General features: G+C 39.2%; 1 protein-coding gene across 1 annotated transcript in view; it reads left to right on the top strand.

The window, feature by feature from the left end:
- cacna1db (calcium channel, voltage-dependent, L type, alpha 1D subunit, b) overlaps nt 1-24,053 on the top strand; it is a 127,965-nt gene that overhangs the window by 99,908 nt on the left and 4,004 nt on the right. The window contains exons 32-47 of the mRNA XM_062999201.1: nt 667-753; nt 2,629-2,757; nt 3,482-3,547; nt 3,727-3,818; nt 8,096-8,255; nt 8,480-8,607; nt 8,690-8,786; nt 9,654-9,756; nt 10,491-10,592; nt 11,680-11,813; nt 11,980-12,096; nt 16,345-16,733; nt 17,025-17,051; nt 18,950-19,093; nt 20,926-21,086; nt 23,388-23,506. Of these exons, the coding sequence (XP_062855271.1) occupies nt 667-753; nt 2,629-2,757; nt 3,482-3,547; nt 3,727-3,818; nt 8,096-8,255; nt 8,480-8,607; nt 8,690-8,786; nt 9,654-9,756; nt 10,491-10,592; nt 11,680-11,813; nt 11,980-12,096; nt 16,345-16,733; nt 17,025-17,051; nt 18,950-19,093; nt 20,926-21,086; nt 23,388-23,506 (2,055 nt within the window). The remainder of the gene's footprint in view (nt 1-666; nt 754-2,628; nt 2,758-3,481; nt 3,548-3,726; nt 3,819-8,095; nt 8,256-8,479; nt 8,608-8,689; nt 8,787-9,653; nt 9,757-10,490; nt 10,593-11,679; nt 11,814-11,979; nt 12,097-16,344; nt 16,734-17,024; nt 17,052-18,949; nt 19,094-20,925; nt 21,087-23,387; nt 23,507-24,053) is intronic.

The raw sequence follows: 24,053 nt of genomic DNA, 5'->3' as shown, positions 1-24,053 counted from the left end.
ACCACTGCAAGGTTGCCACTGTTGGGCCCTTGAGCAAGGCTCTTAACCCTCAATTGCTTAGATTGTATACTGTCACAACTGTAAGTCGCTTCGGATAAAAGCGTCTGCTAAATGCCGAAAATGACAATGTAAATGTCACATAATGGTGCTAGAAACACAAATACTTTACTGCTGCCACCACATATCAAAGAAATGATAAACTACTTTCTAACTTCTCCCAAAAACCAAATACTAGTAAAGTATAACAGCAATTAAACAAACACTGAGAACATACTGTAGATTTTAAATGTAAGATTGTGGGGAAACATATTGTTGCCAGACTGATATTTGGATATTTTGACAGCTCTGTTTTCTTGACCAGCAAATACCTGCCCCCCATCTACTGCCAATGCTTGTCTAAATAATGAGTATGTTTGGTCATGTAGTGTAGTACAATACATTCTTAACATATGCACATGCATTCTTCAAGAAACATGACACTACACTTCATTTCTACTTTATTAATATTACCCTGCAGTATTTTGCAATAGGTGTATACACAGTGCTCCCTTTTCAACACTTCTACGATAGCATCATCATAACTGTGTCTCTTCTTTGTGTCTCTTCTCCTCTCCTCTTTTCTACCTCTCTTTTTCTGTCTTCCATCTCTCATTTGGTGTGTGTGAGCAGCACTATTTTGCCGATGCATGGAACACGTTTGATGCCTTAATTGTTGTTGGTAGCGTCGTTGACATTGCAATCACAGAAATCAATGTAAGTAGTGATGCACTTGTATGCTTTGCTGAATCCCTCACCCTAAGGCTCTCGCAGTTAACACATTTGAATGACCTGGTTATATGGCATGCACACATGCAGCTTTTTTGTCATAATTTACACAATTTTCCATTAGACAGATTACATCCAGTTTGTCATAACACTTACACAGTGTTTATCAGCAGTGTCTTTTGCATGTATGTCCAGGCAGTCATATGATTTTAATGATTACTGCAACTTTTCTATGTACCTTTTTTAATGTATCCTTCCTAAATGTATCCCATTAAATGACAAATTAATGCTCAGGTAAAAGTGCATGTGGGTGAATAATTTGAAAAACATAGATTTTTGTTTTTATAAATCTTTAAGAGCAGTGCTCAAAGGTAAGGCTATACTCACTTATAGATGTAACCTGTAAATGCTCTCCTGCTTTGCTTTATGCTAAACTAATTTTTGTGTGTATTTGCTATTTTATACTTTGTGTTTTCTGAAGTCACACTTGCTAATATGGAGTTGCAATCCCATGTCAACATATTATTATATCCTTATTTTAGCATATGCTAATTATCATTATGGAACCATGTTGCATAACAGTTTGAACCAATTTTTAAATAGGGTTTTTCAGAAATGTATAGGGCAGAGACAGAGGAGAAACTACCCGGTTAAAATGAATAAGAAACAACAACTATATCGTTCAAACGATAAACATGGGTGTATGTTTGTAGGCTCTAAATGTCATTCTACTTTGTGCACCCATACATACACCGATCAGCCATAACAATAAACCCACCTTCTTATTTCTACACACACTGTCAATTGTATTAGCTCCACTGATCATATAGAAGTCCTTTGTAGTTCTACAATTACTGACTGTAGTCCATCTGTTTCTTTGCATGCTTTGTTAGCCCCCTTTCATGCTGTTCTTCAATGGCTAGGACCACTACAGGGTAGGTATTATTTGGGTGGTGGGTCATTCTCAGCACTGCAGTGACACTGACATGGTGGTGGTGTGTTAGTGTGTGTTGTGCTGGTACGAGTGGATCAGACACAGCAGCGCTGCTGGAGTTTTTAAACACCTCACTGTCACTGCTGGACTGAGAATAGTCCACCAACCAAAAATATCCAGCCAACAGCACCGCGTGGGCAGCGTCCTGTGACCACTGATGAAGGTCTAGAAGATGACCAACTCAAACAGCAGCAATAGATGAGCGTCCGTCTCTGACAACATCTACAAGGATGACCAACTAGGTAGGAGTGTCTAATAGAGTGGACAGTGAGTGGACACGGTATTTAAAAACTCCAGCAGCGCTGCTGTGTCCGATCCACTCATACCAGCACAACACACACTAACACACCACCACCATGTCAGTGTCACTGCACTGCTGACAGTGATCCACCACCTAAATAATACCTGCTCTGTACTGGTCCTGTGGGAGTCCTGACCATTGAAGAACAGCATTAAAGCAGGTTACAAAGATATGTAGAGAAACAGATGAACTTCAGGCAGTAACTGTAGAACTACAAAGTGCTTCTATATGGTCAGTGGAGCTGATAAACTGAACAGTGAGTGTAAAAACAAGGAGGTGGTTTTATTGTTATGGCTGATTGGTGTATGTGCACCCATATATCCATGCCAATGCAAATTTCCTCAAAATTTTTTAAATAGTAATATTATTATATGAAAACAATAGTAAAAAAAATACTAACTTTTAGTGGGAACCCGGTGGCTGTGGTGTCCCAACTAATTGCTTTGCTTATACTTTATTGCAAATAACAGGTTTAAACTTTGTCTAGTGTGACCTTTGAAAATATATTATTTATTTATTTGGGGTTTTTTTTCTGAAAATTCCTTGAAATACTAATCTTTGATTTTAGAATACAGAGGATAGTGCACGAATCTCCATCACGTTCTTTCGATTATTTCGAGTCATGCGCCTGGTCAAGCTGCTGAGCAGAGGAGAAGGCATTCGAACACTTCTCTGGACCTTCATTAAGTCATTTCAGGTGTGTCTATGTTTTTCCTCTCAACTATCTTAGCTAATACAATATTATATACTTAAATATATGTAGTATACAGTCATGATCTATTTGAGTTTATGTAATGTTGCTCACATGAAATACTGATTCAGTATTTAATTAACTAAATGACTAAATATATTACCAAAAAAATCTAGAGTTAAATACTGAAATCTTACTTAAGGGCTTGGGTGTTGGAGCGGTTTAATAGACCCTGTGATTATATAGGCCCTGCAATTGATTGATGCCTTGTCCAGGGTCTTTCCTGTCTTCTTCCCAGTGTTCCTGTGGAACCAGGCCACCCGTGACCCTGACCAGGATAAAGCGGTTGACGAAAATTAAATTAAAATCCCAGTTTTATTATATGTTGGTATATTATATTCATTCATTCATTCTAATTAACCACTTTATCCTGGTCAGGGTCGTGGCAGGTCTGGCATAGCTAATCATGTCTGTGTAGACCCCCAGCAGGCCAGTATCACTGCTGAGATTCAAATCTCCCAGATCTCAGCGGTGGTGGGCTAGAGTAATAGACCACAACACCAGATCATTTTTATATTCTGTTATTATTATAACTTTAAGATGTAATTATTAGTGTCTGATTCCACACCTGTCCTGTAGTGAGTAGTCTTACAAGTTTGATAATTGTGCTTCAATTGCAGAAAAAAAATGGATACTAATAAGCTATGCAATTTTTTTTTTCTATTTCCAGGCTCTGCCGTATGTTGCTCTGCTGATAGCCATGCTCTTCTTTATCTATGCTGTGATCGGGATGCAGGTTAAAAACATGTTTAAATATTTTAATGTTGTTCATGTGCAGTGTCTTAGAATGACATACTTGATAGAATTACTCATATGTATGACTTTTTGGCTAAGTACATAAGTTAAAATTAAAGTCAAGATTGCTAAACTGAGCTGATTCCTCATAATATTCTCTCCTGCTTATCTGTGGTTTAGGTGTTTGGCAAGATTGCAATGGTGGATGGAACGCACATTAACCGAAACAACAACTTTCAGACTTTTCCACAATCTGTGCTCTTGCTGTTTAGGTAAGTATGTGCAAAGTGCAGTTTGTTTTAAATGTGTTGGTTCATATAAAGTAGAACAGTAGTACTTAATGAGTGCTACCTCACGATCAATGTTTTACGTAATGAATACTTCAGTAAAGTGAAAAAGCCTCAATACACTAAAACAACAAAATCAAAATCAGAATATTGATTAAAAGTCTGTTGACACTATATGGACAATGACACTTACACTGTGATATTAAAAATGTTTTGTGATGTTAAAAAATAGGTTCTCATGTGGTGCAGCTTTAAAACATGCTAGCACACCAGAGCTAACATTTCGAACTCGTTGTTTCGAATTTCAGCTCTGCTATCCGGCAGGCTGGGTGCCTACATGAACAGCGATTGGCTGTTGTTCATACAGGGTGGGAGCCGGACGAGAATTCCTCATAACTGGTGCAATTACGACCTCTGCTGGCTGATTGAGCATGCCAGCACAGAGTTCAGGAATAATGCGTTGATCAGGGTGTGGCTCTCTGTACACAAATCTGATCCGCATATAAACTCGTACAGGTGAAAAGATGCAGTTGGCTACTGCACACATCTCGGAGGGGGCGTCAGTCTTGGCTCTCCTCAACCAGCATGGAGATCAACATCAGTGGAGAGAAAGCATAATGCAATTGGGTAATTGGATATGCTAAATTCGGGAGGAAAAAGGGGAGAAAATCCATAAACAAAATAATTAAAAAAATGTTCTGACTATTTTACTGCAGCAATTTATTGTCTCTAATACCTTTTCTGTTTATTTAGTAGGATAGCATATTCTGTTGACTCGTTATTTTTGTCTAATATCAAAAGAAGTGGCTTGATCTGACACATACAAGTGTGACAAATATGCAAAAATGGAAGAAAAAGAAGTAGGGTGCAAATACTTTTTCACAGAACTGTAGTTTGGAAAGGCAGTGTTTCAATTTAAATTGATTAGACATAGTTTGGAAAGGCACATACTTGAGTCTATAAGGGCCCCACAATTTACACTGTATTGTCAGTAAAAAAAAAAACTCAAGCCTGGAAGTCCGAAAACTGACTTTGAATCATTTCAATTAAACTCTGCCACAGACCAGGGTAAGGATATAAAACGATGTCCAAAAACCCTCCCAGGACTACAGTAGCTTTAATAATTGTAAAATAAAAGAAGCTAGGCACAGAGATTAAACTAGAGTGGGCTATCCAGCCAAATTTGGTATCCAGACAAGAAAGGCTTTGGTCAGGGAAGTAAGAAAAAAACAGTCACTCAGAAAGAACATGAAAAAAGAGATGGGAAGAGATGTGAGAACCTGTTGGATCGACTACCATCTCCGCACTTCGTAAATCATACCTTCATGGCAGAGTGTCAATACAGAAGCCGCTATTAAATAAAATGCATATGACAGCCTACTTGGAGTTTGAAAAATGGCAGGTAAAGGATTCATGAGTAGCATGAGAAAAAGTTGATGAATGCTCTTGAGTAACTTAGTTAAAACCCCAACTTAAACCTCATCAAACATCAGCGGAAAGAGTTAAAGTCATGGATGCTTGACATCAAATCTGACTGGTCAGAGTCGTGGCAGGTTTGGTTCCACTAGGAAACACTGGGTGCAAGGCAACAATAACTTGGACTGGGAAGGACTGGTCACCTACCCACCTCTGACATAGCTAATCATGTCTGTCTAGACCCCCAGCAGGCCAGTATCACTGCTGAGATTCAAATCTCCCAGATCTCAGAGGTGGTGGGCTAGAGTAATAGACCACAACACCAGAGCATTTTTATATTCTGTTATTATTATAACTTAAAGATTTAATTATTAGTCTGATTATTACTGATTCAACATCTGTCCTGTAGTGACCAGTGTGAGCTATTTTCAGAAGCAAGATATCCAGCCTGACAGCCAAACTGTATACTACATAGTGTCCTAGAGTAGTAAACTTTGTACTGAAACATCAGTATAGCAGCACATACAAATGTGGTTAATAAATTGTGCTAAGTATAACTACTGTACTGTTTTATTGTACAATTTCAGACTGGGCAGGAGAGCCTTGACTCTTGATTTGCATAATTAATTATTTTAATAATGAATTATTATAGTCAAACCTGTCCGATTTTACCACAGAGACTGTGGTTCATTATGTACAGTGGGGCCAAAAAGTATTTAGTCAGCCACTGATTGTGCAAGTTCTCCTACTTAGAAAGATGAGAGAGGTCTGTAATTTTCATCATAGGTACACTTCAACTATGAGAGACAAAATGAGAAAAAAAAAATCCAGGAAATCACATTGTAGAATTTTTAAATAATTTTTTTGTAAATTATGGTGGAAAATAAGTATTTGGTCAATAACAAAAGTTCAACTCAATACTTTGTAACATAACCTTTGTTGGCAATGACAGAGGTCAAACGTTTCCTGTAAGTCTTCACCAGGATTGCACACACTGTAGCTGGTATTTTGGCCCATTCCTCCATGCAGATCTCCTCTAGAGCAGTGATGTTTTGGGGCTGTCGCTGGGCAACACGGACTTTCAACTCCCTCCACAAATTTTCTATGGGGTTGAGGTCTGGAGACTGGCTAGGCCACTCCAGGACCTTGAAATGCTTTTTACGGAGCCACTCCTTCGTTGCCCAAGCGGTGTGTTTGGGATTATTGTCATGCTGGAAGACCCAGCCACGTTCCATCTTCAATGCTCTCACTGATGGAAGGAGGTTTTGGCTTAAAATCTCACGATACATGGCCCCGTTCATTCTTCCCTTAACACGGATCAGTCGTCCTGTCCCCTTTGCAGAAAAACAGCCCCAAAGCATGATGTTTCCACCCCCATGCTTCACAGTAGGTATGGTGTTCTTGTTTTCTTCTTCTTCTTCCAAACACGACGAGTTGAGTTTTTACCAAAAAGTTCCATTTTGGTTTCATCTGACCACATGATATTCTCCCAATCCTCTTCTGGATCATCCATATGCTCTCTGGCAAACTTCAGACGGGCCTGGACATGTACTGGCTTAAGCAGGGGGACACGCCTGGCACTGCAGGATTTGAGTCCCTCTCGGCGTAGTGTGTTACTGATGGTAGCCTTTGTTACTTTGGTCCCAGCTCTCTGCAGGTCATTCATCAGGTCCCTCCGTGTAGTTCTGGGATTTTTGCTCACCGTTCTTATGATCATTTTGACCCCATGGGATGAGATCTTGACCCCAAGGGAGATTATCAATGGTCTTGTATGTGTTCCATTTTCTTACTATTGCTCCCACAGTTGATTTATTCACACCAACCTGCTTGCCTATTGTAGATTCACTCTTCCCAGCCTGGTGCAGGTCTACAATTTTCTTCCTGGTGTCCTTCGACAGCTCTTTGGTCTTGGCCATGGTTGAGTTTAGAGTCTGACTGTTTGAGGCTGTGGACAGGTGTCTTTTATACAGATAACGAGGTCAAACAGGTGCCAATAATACAGGTAACGAGTGGAGGACAGAAGAGCTTCTTAAAGAAGAAGTTACAGGTCTGTGAGAGCCAGAAATCTTGCTTGTTTGTTATTGACCAAATACTTATTTTCCACCATAATTTACAAAAAAATTCTTTAAAAATCCTACAATGTGATTTCCTGGATTTTTTTCTCTCACTTTGTCTCTCATAGTTGAAGTGTACCTATGATGAAAATTACAGACCTCTCTCATCTTTCTAAGTAGGAGAACTTGCACAATCAGTGGCTGGCTAAATACTTTTTGGCCCCACTGTATGTAGCATTTGCATAGTGGCTTCTGTATTGGCAGAATGGCAATACAGAAGCCACTATTAAGTAAAATGCACAACAGCCTACTTGAAGTTTGAAAAATGGCAGGTAAAAGATTCATGAGGAACATAAGTTGATGAATGCTCTTGAGTAACTTGGTTAAAACCTCAACTTAAACCTCATCAAACATTAGTGAAAAGAGTTAAAGTCACGGATGCTTGACATCAAATCTGACTGAGATTGAGAGGATTGGCTAAACTGCCCAAATTCCGTTTTGCTATGAGATGCTATTTTTGAACACTCTTGTCATTATGGGTGAGTATAAGTATAGATTTCCCCCCAATATTTTACCCAATCTAGTTGTATCTAATTACACGATTGCAATCTGGTTCCTTTACTCCTTCTGACTTAACTTTTGACTGAGGAGAGCCGTGACTAATCCATATGAAAATTCTATTTATTTAGAATTAAATCCACAACAAAATAAAGTGCACACAAAGTCAATGGGTCTGAATATTTCTTAATCCACTGTGTTTGTTTTTGTTTCTGTTTTTTTTATTTTCTGTAGATGTGCTACGGGGGAGGCATGGCAGGAGATCATGCTAGCATGTTTACCTGGCAAACTGTGTGACTCAGAATCTGACTGCAATCCTTTAGAGGAGAAAACCTGCGGCAGTAGCTTTGCCATCATCTACTTTATTAGCTTCTACATGCTCTGTGCTTTTCTGGTATTTAACAAAACATCCTCTAATTTTTACAGCCTAATGCAAAAGTTGACACACCCCAGTCAAATTTCATGTTTTGTGGTGAAAAGATATGGGATATTTAACATTTTATATGTTATGCTAAAATAATGTACTTAATAATGTACTTACATTTGCATAAATGCTATATTTAGGTTTTTCATAAGACAGAAATGTCATTTAAAATTTCATTGTGATGGACTTTTCAGATCATTAATCTGTTTGTGGCTGTCATTATGGACAATTTTGACTATCTGACACGTGACTGGTCAATTCTGGGACCCCATCACTTGGATGAATTTAAGAGGATTTGGTCTGAGTATGATCCAGAAGCAAAGTGAGCTACTCAAACATCTGCTTTTATTTAAAACAGTGTGCTTGTGTGTTGTGTGTAGTAACAGAATGTGTGTGTTTTTCAGAGGCAGGATCAAACACTTAGATGTGGTAACGTTACTGCGTAGGATTCAGCCGCCACTGGGCTTTGGCAAACTGTGTCCCCACAGGGTGGCGTGTAAGGTGGGAACAAGCACACACAAATACACAAAATATTTTATGGTTTATGGTCCTGCATCTCCTGATTAATGCGGTATTTGTATTTTACATTGAAAACTGCAATTGCAGTGGTGGCTCAGATTATCCTTGGGGAAATAGTGGGTCAGATTAACCTCAGGGCAGTGGCAAAACAATATGGGAAAAGTACTTTAATCCTCCTTATGTGGGCATGTACAAATTAAGTGCAAAGGGGAGGAATAAAAAATGTAAATACAACTGAATTCAGTAATTGCACATAAAAATGTCATGCAGATGACATTCATCTCTACAGACACCTTTTTAAGCTTATCATCAGCTTATACATTCTTCCATTCTCTCATACACAAAAACTCAAACAAAAAGGCTTTATACTTCTGCCATCCGGCTAGGCTGGGTGGCTACAGGAACAACGATTGGCTGCTGTTCATACAGGGTGGGAAGCCGGATAGTGACTTCATAACTGATGCAATTACGACCTCGTCTGGCTGGTTGATGGCGCCTGCACAGAGTCGAGGAAGAATGCGTTGATTAGGATGTGGCTCTCCGTAAACACAGCTGATCTGCATATGAACTCGCCTCGTGCAGGTGAAAAGATACAGTTGGCTACTGCACACGTGTCGGAGGGGGCGTGTGACAGTCTCGCTCACCTCAATCAGAAGTGGAGATCAGCATTAGTAGAGAGGAAGTGTAATGCAGTTGGGTAATTGGATACGACTAGATTGGGAGAAAAATTGGGAAAAATGCAAAAAAAACAAAAAACGAAGGCTTTCTTCTGATAATGACATAATCTAGAACCCTGGGCCTGTTTGTGCTTAATCCTGATTTAAATTCTGCTTTGTTTTTTTTTTTCAGAGGCTGGTTGCCATGAATATGCCACTGAATAGTGATGGTACAGTCATGTTTAACGCTACACTTTTTGCTCTGGTCCGAACTGCTCTGAAGATCAAGACTGAAGGTGAGAGGTGCATTAGTGTATACTATATAAGGAAGCTTCAGCTACTATGTAGAATTCTGGTAGGGTATTAGGCAGTTCTTGGCATTTTGTGGCTTGTCTCTCCTTAGACCATTTATGCTGTCCATATCCAATGCATTCAGTGGGTGTACTATGAGAAAGAACCATGACATGCTAAGTTGTTATTAATTTGGCACAACCTTGCATATTTTTAAGGGGTGGTCCTTCAGTGTATGTATGTATATGACACCCCTCCTTATTATTAAATTCAAATGTTTCGGACACACCTGTGATAACATAGTTTGGAAAGGCACACATTTGGGTCTATAAGGGCCCCACAATTTACACTGTATTGTCTAAAAAAAAAACTCAAGCCATGAAGTCCACAAACTGCCTTTGGATCATTTAAAAAAAACAGTGCCTAGCACAGACTAGCACATGTATCTTTATTTATGGGATTGTTTGGATTGTTTCTTGCCATCAAATGTTGCCCAAAACAAAGTAGGCATTAAATAATTACTAAAATTGCATCCAACATAAAAATTTCACATTGACAAACACAAGCATATACAGTATTCATTCACTCACCTACTCATTAATACACACACCCTATTGTTTTACCAAGGATTTGAATAATTGTAATGTTGCCTGTGTCAAATGTATTTGACCCTGTATCAGATTTTTTGTTTGGGTTATTTGTATGTCTGTTTGAACAATTATGTATGTGTGTATATTAGGAAATTTGGACCAGGCCAACGAGGAGTTGAGGGCTGTTATCAAGAAGATTTGGAAGAGAACCAGTCCAAAGCTTCTGGATCAAGTGGTACCACCTGCAGGAGGTTAGAAACAGAATTTAATTCTAACACACACCCACATGCCTGCACACTGCCTTAAAAAAGCAAGTGTCCTAACATTTCCTGGAGTCCAATTACAGCTATTTCTCCTTACCATTGTAATTGTGATTAATTGTTAATATAAGATTATTTGATGCAGAAAGCCAGGTAATTCCAAACTCGCAAATATTTACTTGTAGCTGTATTTCAATTAATATGATAACAATATCATACAGTTACTAATGTGCATTTACACAATTAAGTAGGTAAATATAAAAGCATACTAAATAAGTAATTTTAAAACTTATTCTTTAAAATAACTTTATATTTTAAAAAATTACAAGAGTAAAATAAATTGGGTTTAAATTTACTTCCAGAAAATTTCCATTCACTCAAAATAAGTGACACAAAATCAAGAAATGCAGCTCTGGAGCATTATTTCTCCACTAACCTTAATGTAGACATCCTTAGCTTATTAATGAGTTTAGATTTTTTGGCACACCATTAGATAACGTATAAAATCAATCATATAAAATGAATTTTATGCTTACAATTTTGTGGCAGCAGTTTGTCCAAAAATGTTATCTGTTCCAGCATAAGTGAACCTCCATGCATAAAATGAGGTCTATAAAACCATGGTTTGACAGGTTTGGCATAGAGGAACTCCAGTGGTCTGCACAGAGCACTGACTTCAACCTTATAAAACACCTTAGGGCTGAATTGGACATTAAATGTAAGAAGGTTTTCTCATCTAGCATGAGTGATTGACCTTACAGATCACACAAACAGTGAGAGACACCCCATCCAATTTTTTCCCTTAATTACAACCAGATGTGTCTGTGGAATGCCTGGCCAGGTTGGTAGTACTGCTGAGATTCGAATTCGAGAACTTGAACGTACATCCACACTAGCGTATTAAACCACTGCGCCCTTGAGCGCTTGCCGTGTAGATTTTGACAGTGACAAAGTGTTGTATATAACTAAATTTAGGATAACCTCAGCTAATTAGATACATCTCTTAATACAGACACGTAAACTTTATAGTGAATAATTGTGTTGATTCAGAAAGAGATTGTGTGCTCTGTTCACTCAGATGACGAGATAACGGTGGGAAAGTTCTATGCCACTTTTCTGATACAAGACTACTTTAGAAAATTCAAGAAACGCAAGGAGCTAGGTCTCGTAGGACGCCATCCAACCAGTCTTAATACCACCATTGCACTGCAGGTAAGATCATACTTGGCCTTTTTAAAAACCTTGTCATTGATTTTTCACTAAAACTGCAGATACCTGACAACAGCAGCTTTTGTGACAGTGTTGTTTAAGGCTTTATTTTCTGCATGTACCTTAAAATTATTGTATGATGGTATTAAATTCATATCCCTCATGACAGGCTGGTCTCCGGACTCTACATGATATTGGCCCTGAGATTCGCAGAGCTATATCATGTGATTTACAGGATGAAGACCTGGTGGACCTTAACCCTGATGAGGAAGAAGAGATATACAGGGTAAAAAACTGATTTTCATCCAGTTTATCAATTATGTAATTAATGAACTTTGTGGCAACAGTTTGGGAATGGTACTTTTCTGTTCTAGCATGACTGTGCCCCAGACATGGTTTGGGAAGTTTGGTGTGAAATTGAAATGTTAATTACTAACCAGAGCTAGTGTCCGACCACACAAACATTCTGTGACTGAATGGACTATATTCACACAGACACACCAACAATTGATGAAAAGTTTTCTAAAAACAGTGGAGGCTTTAAGAGCCAAAAAGAAGGGAGGGCAATATATGCCTATGGTTTTAGAATGGCATATTTAACAAGCTCATCAGTAGGTGTTCACATAATTTAGACAATGTAGTGCATTATGCAGCCACTACTAAATGATTAGGATTCAGTCTGACATGTGCCGTCCCCAGAGGTGGAAAGTAACAAATTACATTTACTCGCGTTACTGTAATTGTAGTTTTTTGGTGTACTTGTACTTTTTAATAGTAGATTTTACAACCTGTAATTTTACTTTTACTTAAGTATGTTTTGTATTAAGAATTGTAATTCGCTTAATTTTAAATAACATCTGTTACTGAGTAAAAAAAAAAAAAGACAGTTTAGTGAACGAATCACCAATTTAAGCTTTTTACCGGGAAAGCCGAGAGAGTTTTCATTAGTTAGGTGGATAAAACAGTTGGGTATGGATTTATATATTCTGGAAACATACAAGATGGTCTTATATAAAGTGGACTATATCCCTAATGGAACAACACATGGATATAGATCAGGTAAGCAGATAAGTGGTTATGATTTTCTGTTGCTGTGTGACTGATGTCGCGGTTCTGCTGTTTACGGTTGGCTTTCATTTTGCAACGATAGCAAAGCATTATGAAATATTGTAATTTTTTAAAAAATATATTTTTGAGTATTTATTTAAGTAAAACGGACAGCATAAATGTGATAATCTGCTAATATGCTGCATGGCTGGTGAGCTGTGTGTAGTCTGCTGTATCATTCATCTATCAACTTCTGTTGGAAAATGACGTCCCTCCTTCTGTTAAAAAAGCAACGAAGTAACGTTTACTCATACATTTTAAATGAGTTACTTCTTACTTTTTACTTCAGTAGGTTTTTAGACTAGTAATTGTACTCGTACTTAAGTAAAAAATCATTAAAGTAATAGTACTTTTACTTGAGTACAATATTTTAGTACTCTTTCCACCTCTGGCCGTCCCAGATGAGATGTACAGAATGTACAGATGTAGATGATTTGTAAATGTTACTGTAAATACATAATATGTTGTGGAATTTATGTCTGATAAGGTAGAAATGTTAAAAAAAGTCTTTGAGATTTACACCAGTGAGCCAAAACATTATCAGGACCACCCACATAATATGCGGTCAAAACAGCTTTATGACCCACCGAGACGTAGATTCTACAAGACAGCTGAAGGAGTCCCGAGTACCAGGGTGTTCCCAGCAGGTTCTTCTGTAAGTTTGCAGGGTTGATTGTTGTTTAGTGCATCCTGGTGCCATGTCTTTTGTGGGTGCACGTGTCTGGCCATCCATTTGCTCATAGAAAAATCTGAATTTGTCTGACCAGTTGACTTTCTTCCATTGCTCTAATGTCCAGTTTAGAGGCCCATGTGACCATTAAATGTGCTTTTGACACTGGACAGAAGTTAGCATGAGTACTTTGGACATGGTCGTGTTTGATGAATGTGTTGTAACACATTCCACATTGTCACCAGTATTGAAATGATTAGCAATTTTAGCCAGTGTAGCCTTCTGTTAGTTTGCTTAGCCTTTGTGCCATCTGGCATCAGTAAGTCTTGGCTGCCCAGCAATCTGTCAGCAGTTTGTGGCTTGTCTCTACTCGGACCACTGCTAGTGGGTATTTACCACGACTGCCTTTCTGTATACTCTTTTTTTTTTTTCATTGATTTATTATCACTCAGGTCTTTAAACCTGATAATAACTTCCGAATTCAACTTGTGTAATATGGGTAAGTACACTCAGCCCAACACTCATTATATCCCTGATTATGAGATGCACAATTAATAAGAAATAAGCATCGTCATGCACATTTTTGCGGGCTTGTCCTATTATTTTTGAAACTCATAACCTACAAACAGCTGTCTTAATCACCACAAACTCCATTTGCATGATTAAACAGTAAAGTCACATTACATGTTTCATTACAAGGACACTTTATTACTAATACCTAGAGAGTTATTTTATAGCAGATGGTGCTCTTTTTGTGTGAGTAGAGAGAGAAACTTCAATATAGTAATTTGTGATACCCAGAGAGCTTGAGCTGTTGTTTAGAGCTTTGATGTTTGAATCTCAGTGATACTACCAGCCTTGTCAGATACACAACATACACAATTGGCTGAGTCAGTTGGAGGGAAGGTTGGATAGGGTTTTTCCTTACTGGCACTGCAAAAATGCAACCTCTGCTGTGTGGCTGAGGTGCAGACATGGGTAGTTTGAGGATCTTTATAAGGCACAGAGTAACTTTTTGATCACTTTTAATACAGTCATACAAAGTGTTGGCTTAACTATGAGGGTGTCATGCAAGCAGAAGGGGTAATAAAAAAAAAAAAAAATATATATATATATACATATACATATATATACAGTGTATCACAAAAGTGAGTACACCCCTCACATTTCTGCAAATATTTCATTATATCTTTTCATGGGACGACACTATAGACATGAAACTTGGATATAACTTAGAGTAGTCAGTGTACAGCTTGTATAGCAGTGTAGATTTACTGTCTTCTGAAAATAACTCAACACACAGCCATTAATGTCTAAATAGCTGGCAACATAAGTGAGTACACCCCACAGTGAACATGTCCAAATTGTGCCCAAATGTGTCGTTGTCCCTCCCTGGTGTCATGTGTCAAGGTCCCAGGTGTAAATGGGGAGCAGGGCTGTTAAATTTGGTGTTTTGGGTACAATTCTCTCATACTGGCCACTGGATATTCAACATGGCACCTCATGGCAAAGAACTCTCTGAGGATGTGAGAAATAGAATTGTTGCTCTCCACAAAGATGGCCTGGGCTATAAGAAGATTGCTAACACCCTGAAACTGAGCTACAGCATGGTGGCCAAGGTCATACAGCGGTTTTCCAGGACAGGTTCCACTCGGAACAGGCTTCGCCAGGGTCGACCAAAGAAGTCGAGTCCACGTGTTCGGCGTCATATCCAGAGGTTGGCTTTAAAAAATAGACACATGAGTGCTGCCAGCATTGCTGCAGAGGTTGAAGACGTGGGAGGTCAGCCTGTCAGTGCTCAGACCATACGCCGCACACTGCATCAACTCGGTCTGCATGGTCGTCATCCCAGAAGGAAGCTGACGCACAAGAAAGCCCGCAAACAGTTTGCTGAAGACAAGCAGTCCAAGAACATGGATTACTGGAATGCCCTGTGGTCTGACGAGACCAAGATAAACTTGTTTGGCTCAGATGGTGTCCAGCATGTGTGGCGGCGCCCTGGTGAGAAGTACCAAGACAACTGTATCTTGCCTACAGTCAAGCATGGTGGTGGTAGCATCATGGTCTTGGGCTGCATGAGTGTTGCTGGCACTGGGGAGCTGCAGTTCATTGAGGGAAACATGAATTCCAACATGTACCGTGACATTCTGAAACAGAGCATGATCCCCTCTCTTCGAAAACGACCCCAAACACAACCTCCAAGATGACAACTGCCTTGCTGAGGAAGCTGAAGGTAAAGGTGATGGACTAAACCCAATTGAGCACCTGTGGCCCATCCTCAAGTGGAAGGTGGAGGAGTTCAAGGTGTCTAACATCCACCAGCTCTGTGATGTCATCATGGAGGAGTGGAAGAGGATTCCAGTAGCAACCTGTGCAGCTCTGGTGAATTCCATGCCCAGGAGGGTTAAGGCAGTGCTGGATAATAATGGTGGTCACACAAAATATTGACACTTTGGGCACAATTTGGACATGTTCACTGTGGGGTGTACTCACTTATGTTGCAGCCATTTGGACATTAATGGCTGTGTGTTGAGTTATTTTCAGAAGACAGTAAATCTACACTGCTATACAAGTTGTACACTGACTACTCTAAGTTATATCCAAGTTTCATGTCTATAGTGTTGTCCCATGAAAAGATATAATAAAATATTTGCAGAAATGTGAGGGGTGTACTCACTTTTGTGATACACTGTATATATGTATATATACTGTATATATACATGTATCTAAATGTATATATTTATTTGTCTCTTCCAGAGAAATGGTGGACTTTTTGGAAACCACGTCAATCATGTGAATGGAAATCACAGAGGTCCTTACCGCTCCACTAATGTCACTGAGCGACCGCTTCAAGTTCCACCACCTCCCTTTTATGTACAAGTGGAGCCCTCTCCACACCCGCTCCATGCCCAAAATCAGGGCTCTCGGCCATATTCAAATTCAAACCCTAACGCTTACCTCAAGTCCCCCAGGTCTTCAAACTCCAACCTCAACAACGCCAATGTGCCATGTGTGCCCTCAGTGGCCAGAGAAGGGCAGCGTCACTATCACGCAGATCGGCCCTTCAGGAGCCGGGTGTCTTCCCTGGGCTCCAACCTCAACCTTAAATGTGATGCAGAATCACATAGAAAGTCTCATTTTAAGGGGTAAGAGAAGCCTTGGCACACTTTATAGTGTAATCTCTCTCTGTAATCTCTCTTTCTCTACCGTTATGAAAACAATTTAACTGTACCCTACTCCTCATATATACAATATATATACTTTTGAGATGATCCTCATTTCTAAATTTCAACTTGAGTAAATACTTTTTTTGTTGTTATTTATCATATGTAAATTATGTACCAGATATTTATTCATGACTTGTACTTCTCATTTTGTTTTATTTCTTGTTTTGTGAAATTAAATCATCCACTCAACCTTTTTGATGGGACGGACAGACCGGAATACAATGAGACCTATATTAGGTAAGCCATTAAAATCACTCTATAAACCTTTTAATCATGCATGAAATAGCTAGAAATCAATAGGACAAATGAATATGCCCATTAGTTTTTAATCAGGGAAACCATATTTTTAGTAATATCCACCTTTAAGTCCATGGAAATGTAAAATTAGCACATTAACACAAAGTATTAACACTCAATATATACATAATGCATTTTGCTTTTTAGCTAATTATATACAATGTTCAGTTACAGTGGGGCCAAAAATTATTTAGTCAGCCACTGATTGTGCAAGTTCTCCTACTTAGAAAGATAAGAGAGGTCTGTAATTTTCATCATAGGTACACTTCAACTATGAGAGACAAAATGAGAAAAAGAAAATCCAGGAAATCACATTGTAGGATTTTTTAAGAATTTATTTGTAAATTATGGTGGAAAATAAGTATTTGGTCACCCACAAACAAGCAAGATTTCTGGCTCTCACAGACCTGTAACTTCTTCTTTAAGAAGCTCTTCTGTCCTCCACTCGTTACCTGTATTATTGGCACCTGTTTGACCTCATTATCTGTATAAAAGACACCTGTCCACAGCCTCAAACAGTCAGACTCCAAACTCAACCATGGCCAAGACCAAAGAGCAGTCGAAGGACACCAGGAAGAAAATTGTAGACCTGCACCAGGCTGGGAAGAGTGAATCTACAATAGGCAAGCAGGTTGGTGTGAATAAATCAACTGTGGGAGCAATTGTAAGCACCATTGATAATCTCCCTTGGGGTCAAGATCTCATCCCGTGGGGTCAAAATGATCATGAGAACAGTGAGCAAAAATCCCAGAACTACACGGAGGACCTGATGAATGACCTGCAGAGAGCTGGGACCAAAGTAACAAAGGCTACCATCAGTAACACACTACGCCGAGAGGGACTCAAATCCTGCAGTGCCAGGCGTGTCCCCCTGCTTAAGCCAGTACATGTCCAGACCCGTCTGAAGTTTGCCAGAAAGCATATGGATGATCCAGAAGAGGATTGGGAGAATATCATGTGGTCAGATGAAACCAAAATGGAACTTTTTGGTAAAAACTCAACTCGTCGTGTTTGGAGGAAGAAGAAAAACCCAAGAACACCATACCTACTGTGAAGCATGGGGTTGGAAACATCATGCTTTGGGGCTGTTTTTCTGCAGAGGGGACAGGACGACTGATCCGTGTTAAGGGAAGAATGAACAGGGCCATGTATCGTGAGATTTTAAGCCAAAACCTACTTCCATCAGTGAGAGCATTGAAGATGGAACGTGGCTGGGTCTTCCAGCATGACAATGATCCCAAACACACCGCTTGGGCAACGAAGGAGTGACTCCGTAAAAAGCATTTCAAGGTCCTGGAGTGTCCTAGCCAGTCTGCAGACCTCAACCCCATAGAAAATTTGTGGAGTCCGTGTTGCCCAGCGACAGCCCAAAACATCACTGCTCTAGAGGAGATCTGCATGGAGGAATGGGCCAAAATACCAGCTACAGTGTGTGCAAACCTGGTGAAGACTTACAGGAAACGTTTGACCTCTGTCATTGCCAACAAAGGTTATGTTACAAAGTATTGAGTTGAACTTTTGTTATTGACCAAATACTTATTTTCCACCATAATTTACAAAAAAAATCTTTAAAAATCCTACAATGTGATTTTCTTGAATTTTTTTTCTCATTTTGTCTCTCATAGTTGAAGAGTACCTATGATGAAAATTACAGACCTCTCTCATCTTTCTAAGTAGGAGAACTTGCACAATCAGTGGCTGACTAAATACTTTTTGGCCCCACTGTAGATTTTTTAATTAAATATCTTAATATATTTAATATATCTTAATATATCATTATAAGATACAAGTAACAAACGTTTTTGAGGTTCACATTGCCTTCATCCTCCTGCTTTCAGGTCAGACTCGTCAGCTGGTTTCTACCCCACCATCTGCCGAAATGTTTCCCCCTCCAGTAACATCAGTGATGAAGACAAAGCTTCAGGGGAATATTACAGTGGAGAGGAGTTTCAAGAGGATGACCCAATGCTTGCTGGAGACTGGTAAAACTGCAACATCAGGCATACTTTACATCACTTACAGTATAAGTACAGTATAGTAGGTTATATTCAGAGCAGCTTTATTTGCACAACAATATGCCATCACTGATCAAACAAGAGCCTGCATTTGACACGCAGGAGGTGGACACAATAACAGCAACCCATAATGATATTTTAATATAAAAGAGCTAAAAATTATTCAGTAATAATCTTTAAACATCTTTAATGCTTCTTTAAACACTGTTATGCACATCCTGACTGATTTATGGTGAAATGTTAAAGTATCAAAAAGAAGCTCTTTCCGTTTATTTTAAGATTTTAAGATAAACACACTTGTGCTTCAAATACATCCCAATATGCAGATGCAGTATCATCCTTAAATATGGAAGTGTGGCATAGTGGCTTTATGGGTAGCACTGTTGCCTCACAGCGAGAAGGTCTTGGTTCAGTTCCCAGGTGAAGCAATCTGGGTCTTTTCTGTGTGGACTTTGCATGGTTTTCCTGTGTTTGTGTGGGGTTTTTTTTCTAGGAGCTTCAGTGTCCTCCCACAGTCCAGAGACATGTAAGTTAGGTAAATTGGAGCTACAAAATTGCCTGTGATGGCATTTGGCATTGAACCTGAACTGATGAATCATGAATGTAACCAAAGTGTAAACGTGACATGCAATGAACATGCAATCCTAATAAATAAATGTCCTGTATTGTGGAAGCATTATCAGGGCAGAGGGTTTGTACCATGGGGTGCACCTTGTCCAGTAAATCTGTAAATCTCATCCCTGATTTCTGTTATGTAATGCAAAAGAATAATTTGAGCCACAGATTACAGAGCCCTAGATGGCCGCTGTAATGGATCCTACTCTGTAACAAGCTGTTGGTAGGGCACATTGTGAGTTACATTCTTCTGCTTTGTACTGACATCCAGGAGTAGAAATATGGTGGAGATTTACTCATTCAACTGCTTAGAAGTCCAGACTGTGTGCTTTGTACACCAGAAATACATATTTTTATCATTGTTTTAAATACTACAGGTTTTCATGAATTATAGTCTTGAATCTCAATGTACAGCTTTTGTTGAGACTGGCTGTTCTAGGTGTAGGTGCTTCTTTAATTTTGTGGGTGATTTGATGGCTATAACATTGGGGTGTTTAGCAACTATCATGTGTATACCTGTCAGTAAAATTTCACTTCATAAACACTGTTTTCATTTGTTAATACTATTTATTAATGTTCTTAAATTTTTCCTTCTAAAATGCTTCGACTTTTTGGGACGGATACAGATGCGATTCAGCTACACTAATGCCTGTTTTGTTTATTTATTTGTTTTAATTTTTCCCAATCTGGTTTTATCAAATTACCCGATTGCATTAGGCTTCCTCTGTACTGCTGCTGACCTCCATTTCTGACCGTGGAGAGCCATGAGTAACACACGCCCCCTCCGATACGTGTGCAGTAGCTGACTGCTTTTTTTCCATGCACGAGGCGAGTTCATATAAGGCTCAGTATCGCTTACGGAGAGTCGCACACTGATCTCCATCCACCGTATCTACATAGGTGCCATCGATCAGCCAGCACAGATCATAATTGCATAATTTATGAGGAATCCAGCAATCTAACCCAATGGACCAGCCAATTATTGAGCCTGTAGGCACACAGCCTGCCAGTAGCAGAGCTGAGATTCTAACTCACGAGTTTGAGATGTCAGCTCGTTTGTGCTAGTGTTTTTTTACCACTGCACCACCTGATCACTTTTGTTTGTATTTTCATTTAGTTACTTAAGTCATTGAACTCCTTTTCATATAGTTCTGTTTCTTTTTTCTTTTTTCCTGGGGTGCCAGGGAATCATATAGGGAGTATCAAGATGTAACAAGCAAGTCTGAGTCAGACACTGCTCATGAGTACCAGCAGTCTGAGTGCTTTTATGATGATGATGAGCAACCTATTTGCCAGGAACCTAAGAAGTCACCAAAGAGGAGGCTCCTTCCCTCTACACCTCAGGGTAAGATGGTTCACAGTTTATAATCTATTGTTTGTAGGTTGGCTTCCCTTGGAAACTTGCTATTACACATTCAAACTGAGTTTTTGGCTTTTATCAATAACAACAAACCAGACAAACAAAACTTTTAATCACAGTTTTTATTAAACAATATTATCGTAACCTGTTGATATTAAGAGCAATTGGCAAACTTGGGAAATATAAACTTTTACAGATTTTTTTACTATTCGCATATTACTATTACTATAAGCATATTGTCTAACAAGTACTTAATATATAATGATAAGGATTTTAAAATAGAAAATGGCGTTAAAAATCATATACTGTACACTACTCACAAAAAGTTAGGGATATTTGGCTTTCGGGTGAAATTTCAGGATGAACCTAAAATGCACTCTAACCTTTACAGGTGAACTTAATGTGACCTTCTCTAAACTTTTGAATGCACATGTCCAACTCTTCAATGTTTCAGTACTTTTTGCACAACTTGCTGTTCTCTAACAAGGAGCTTAATGGCAAAATTCACAACAGGTGTTTGATCCATGAATCGACCAATACATTTCCTGGTTCAATTAGAATTGGTATTTAAACAGTCCTCCTCATCATGCTGTTCACATTTTGACATCATGAGACCAAGACAACACCTAACAATTGATCAACAGTACCTCGCCATTGCGAGGCTTCAAACAGGATGTTCTCAGACGGAAGTGGCCACTGAGCTTAGAGTGTCACAGAGTGTCATCAGCAGGTTGCAACAGAGATACAGAGAGACTGGAAAAGTCACAGAAAGGCATAGGAGTGGACGTCCCTTGGCCACATCCCACACTGATGACCGCTTCATTGTGAACAGTGCCCTGCGGAACCGGATGATGAATGCCACACAACTCCAGGCACATTTAAGGGAGGTGAGAGGCACCCAAGTGTCATGTCAGACCATTCGAAACCGTTTACATCAGCGTGGTCTGATTGCTAGACAACCTGCAAGAGTATCTGACCACACCACCAGGCACAGGCGTCATTGTCTTGCATGGGCCAGGGAGCATTTACGCTGGACAAGGGACCAGTGGGCCTTGGTGCTTTTCACTGATGAAAGTCGATTCACGCTGAGCAGAAATGATGGCCGCCAACTATGTTGGAGACGTCAAGGAGAGCGCTATGCATCAGCCACTGTTGTCACCAGGCGAGCCTTTGGTGGTGGTGGTGTTACAGTGTGGGCAGGTGTGTCTAGTCAATACAGAACTGCCCTACACTTTGTGAATGGTACAATGACAAGCCCATACTACTTGAATAACATCATTAATCCAGTCATTGTGCCTCTGCATGAACAACACAGGCCTAATTTCATCTTCATGGACGACAATGCTCCAGCTCATCAAGATCGCATCATTAAGGAACGGCTGCTGGAGACTGGGGTACCTCAAATGGAGTGGCCTGCACTTTCTCCAGACCTGAATCCCATAGAAAACCTATGGGATCAGCTGAGTCGCCGTGTAGAGGCACGTAACTCTGTACCCCAGAACCTCAATGACCTGAGGGCCGTCCTTCAAGAAGAGTGGGATGCCATGCCTCAGCAGACAATAAGTCGACTGGTGAACAGCATGAGACATCATTGTCAAGCTGTAATTGAGGTTCAAGGGCACATGACAAATTATTGAGACATTTAAATTTTTTGTTGGGGTATACCCACCACTGTTGTTGGCTTTTGTTTCAATAAATTGTTTGAGATGCGGAAATCACCATTGCATGCTTCTACTTAAATGCCCGACTTTCATGATATATCACTGTAGCATGAACTTTTTATGTTTTCCATAAATTTCACCCAAAAGCCAAATATCCCTAACTTTTTGTGAGTAGTGTATGTGACGTTAGAAGAAATTGCTACATTTCTCTAGTCCTTTGTATAATTTTTGCTTGCACAGATTGTTTTACTACTTTATTCCCATCTGTGATCCTGCAGAAACTATTGTTAGGCTGAAAATTACAGTTTAGCTTTTGGAGCATTGTAGTTCAGTAAGTCTTAAGTTATTTTCAGATTTATATTTGGGGTTGACGTCTCATTGAAATGTCAAGATTTTTTTAAATGGAGGACACCAGAAAATATGAAATATAAGTAATGTATGTACTCAAAAGTGAGGTAACCTTTTAATCTGTTCCATGTTTTTGCATATTAAAATAGCTTAAATTCATCTGTGTACATTTGTGTATGTTTTGAGGATCAGAATCCTTGTTCCTTGATATTTTATAATAATCTGAATTTAGATAATTATTTAAATATCCTTTTCTGTCTGTTTTACTTCCACACAGCTCATACAAGACGTTCATTCAACTTTGAGTGTCTGTGCAGACAAAGCAGTCAGGATGAGCCTTCACAATCTCGCTTTCATCATCACACCGCTCTACCTCTACAACTAATGCAGCATCAGGTAATGTAAACCTTAGCCCTTAAGCTAAAAGTCTTTCCAGTTAACTGCCATTAAAACAGCCCCTGACCAATTATTTACAGTCCTACAGAACTAGAATCTCCATCTATTTTAATGCGGTGGGACCTCTTTCACCACAACTGCTAAGTCATTCATCTTCAATAAAATAAGACCAATATGAAGTCATTCATATATACATAAACTACTTCATTTGAAACACATGTACACTTGCTCTTTTGTGCAATTATTGCATGAGCTCATACAGACAAGGGTAAAGAGCTTTACTTGATGTTTTTAGTGAAGAAAGAGAAAATTTGATCTATGTGAACTGGCTTATGGTAGACAGGCTGGTTTGAGTAGGTCAGAAGCTGATATTTTCTAGATCTTACACAAAATATTTTAGAAAACAAAGAAACATCCAGTGAGTTGCAGTTGTGTGGCTAGAACCTTATTAACTAAAAAGGAGATTTTTTTAGGACAAAGTCCTGTGGTGATTGGTTTTATATCTCCAGGAGGAAGGCATAGGCTCACTAAAAGTGGACAGTTGAAG

Source organism: Trichomycterus rosablanca, chromosome 7 (genome assembly GCF_030014385.1).
Source record: "Trichomycterus rosablanca isolate fTriRos1 chromosome 7, fTriRos1.hap1, whole genome shotgun sequence".
NCBI classification, from domain to species: Eukaryota; Metazoa; Chordata; class Actinopteri; order Siluriformes; family Trichomycteridae; genus Trichomycterus; species Trichomycterus rosablanca.
This window is presented reverse-complemented; position numbering and strand designations above follow the sequence as displayed.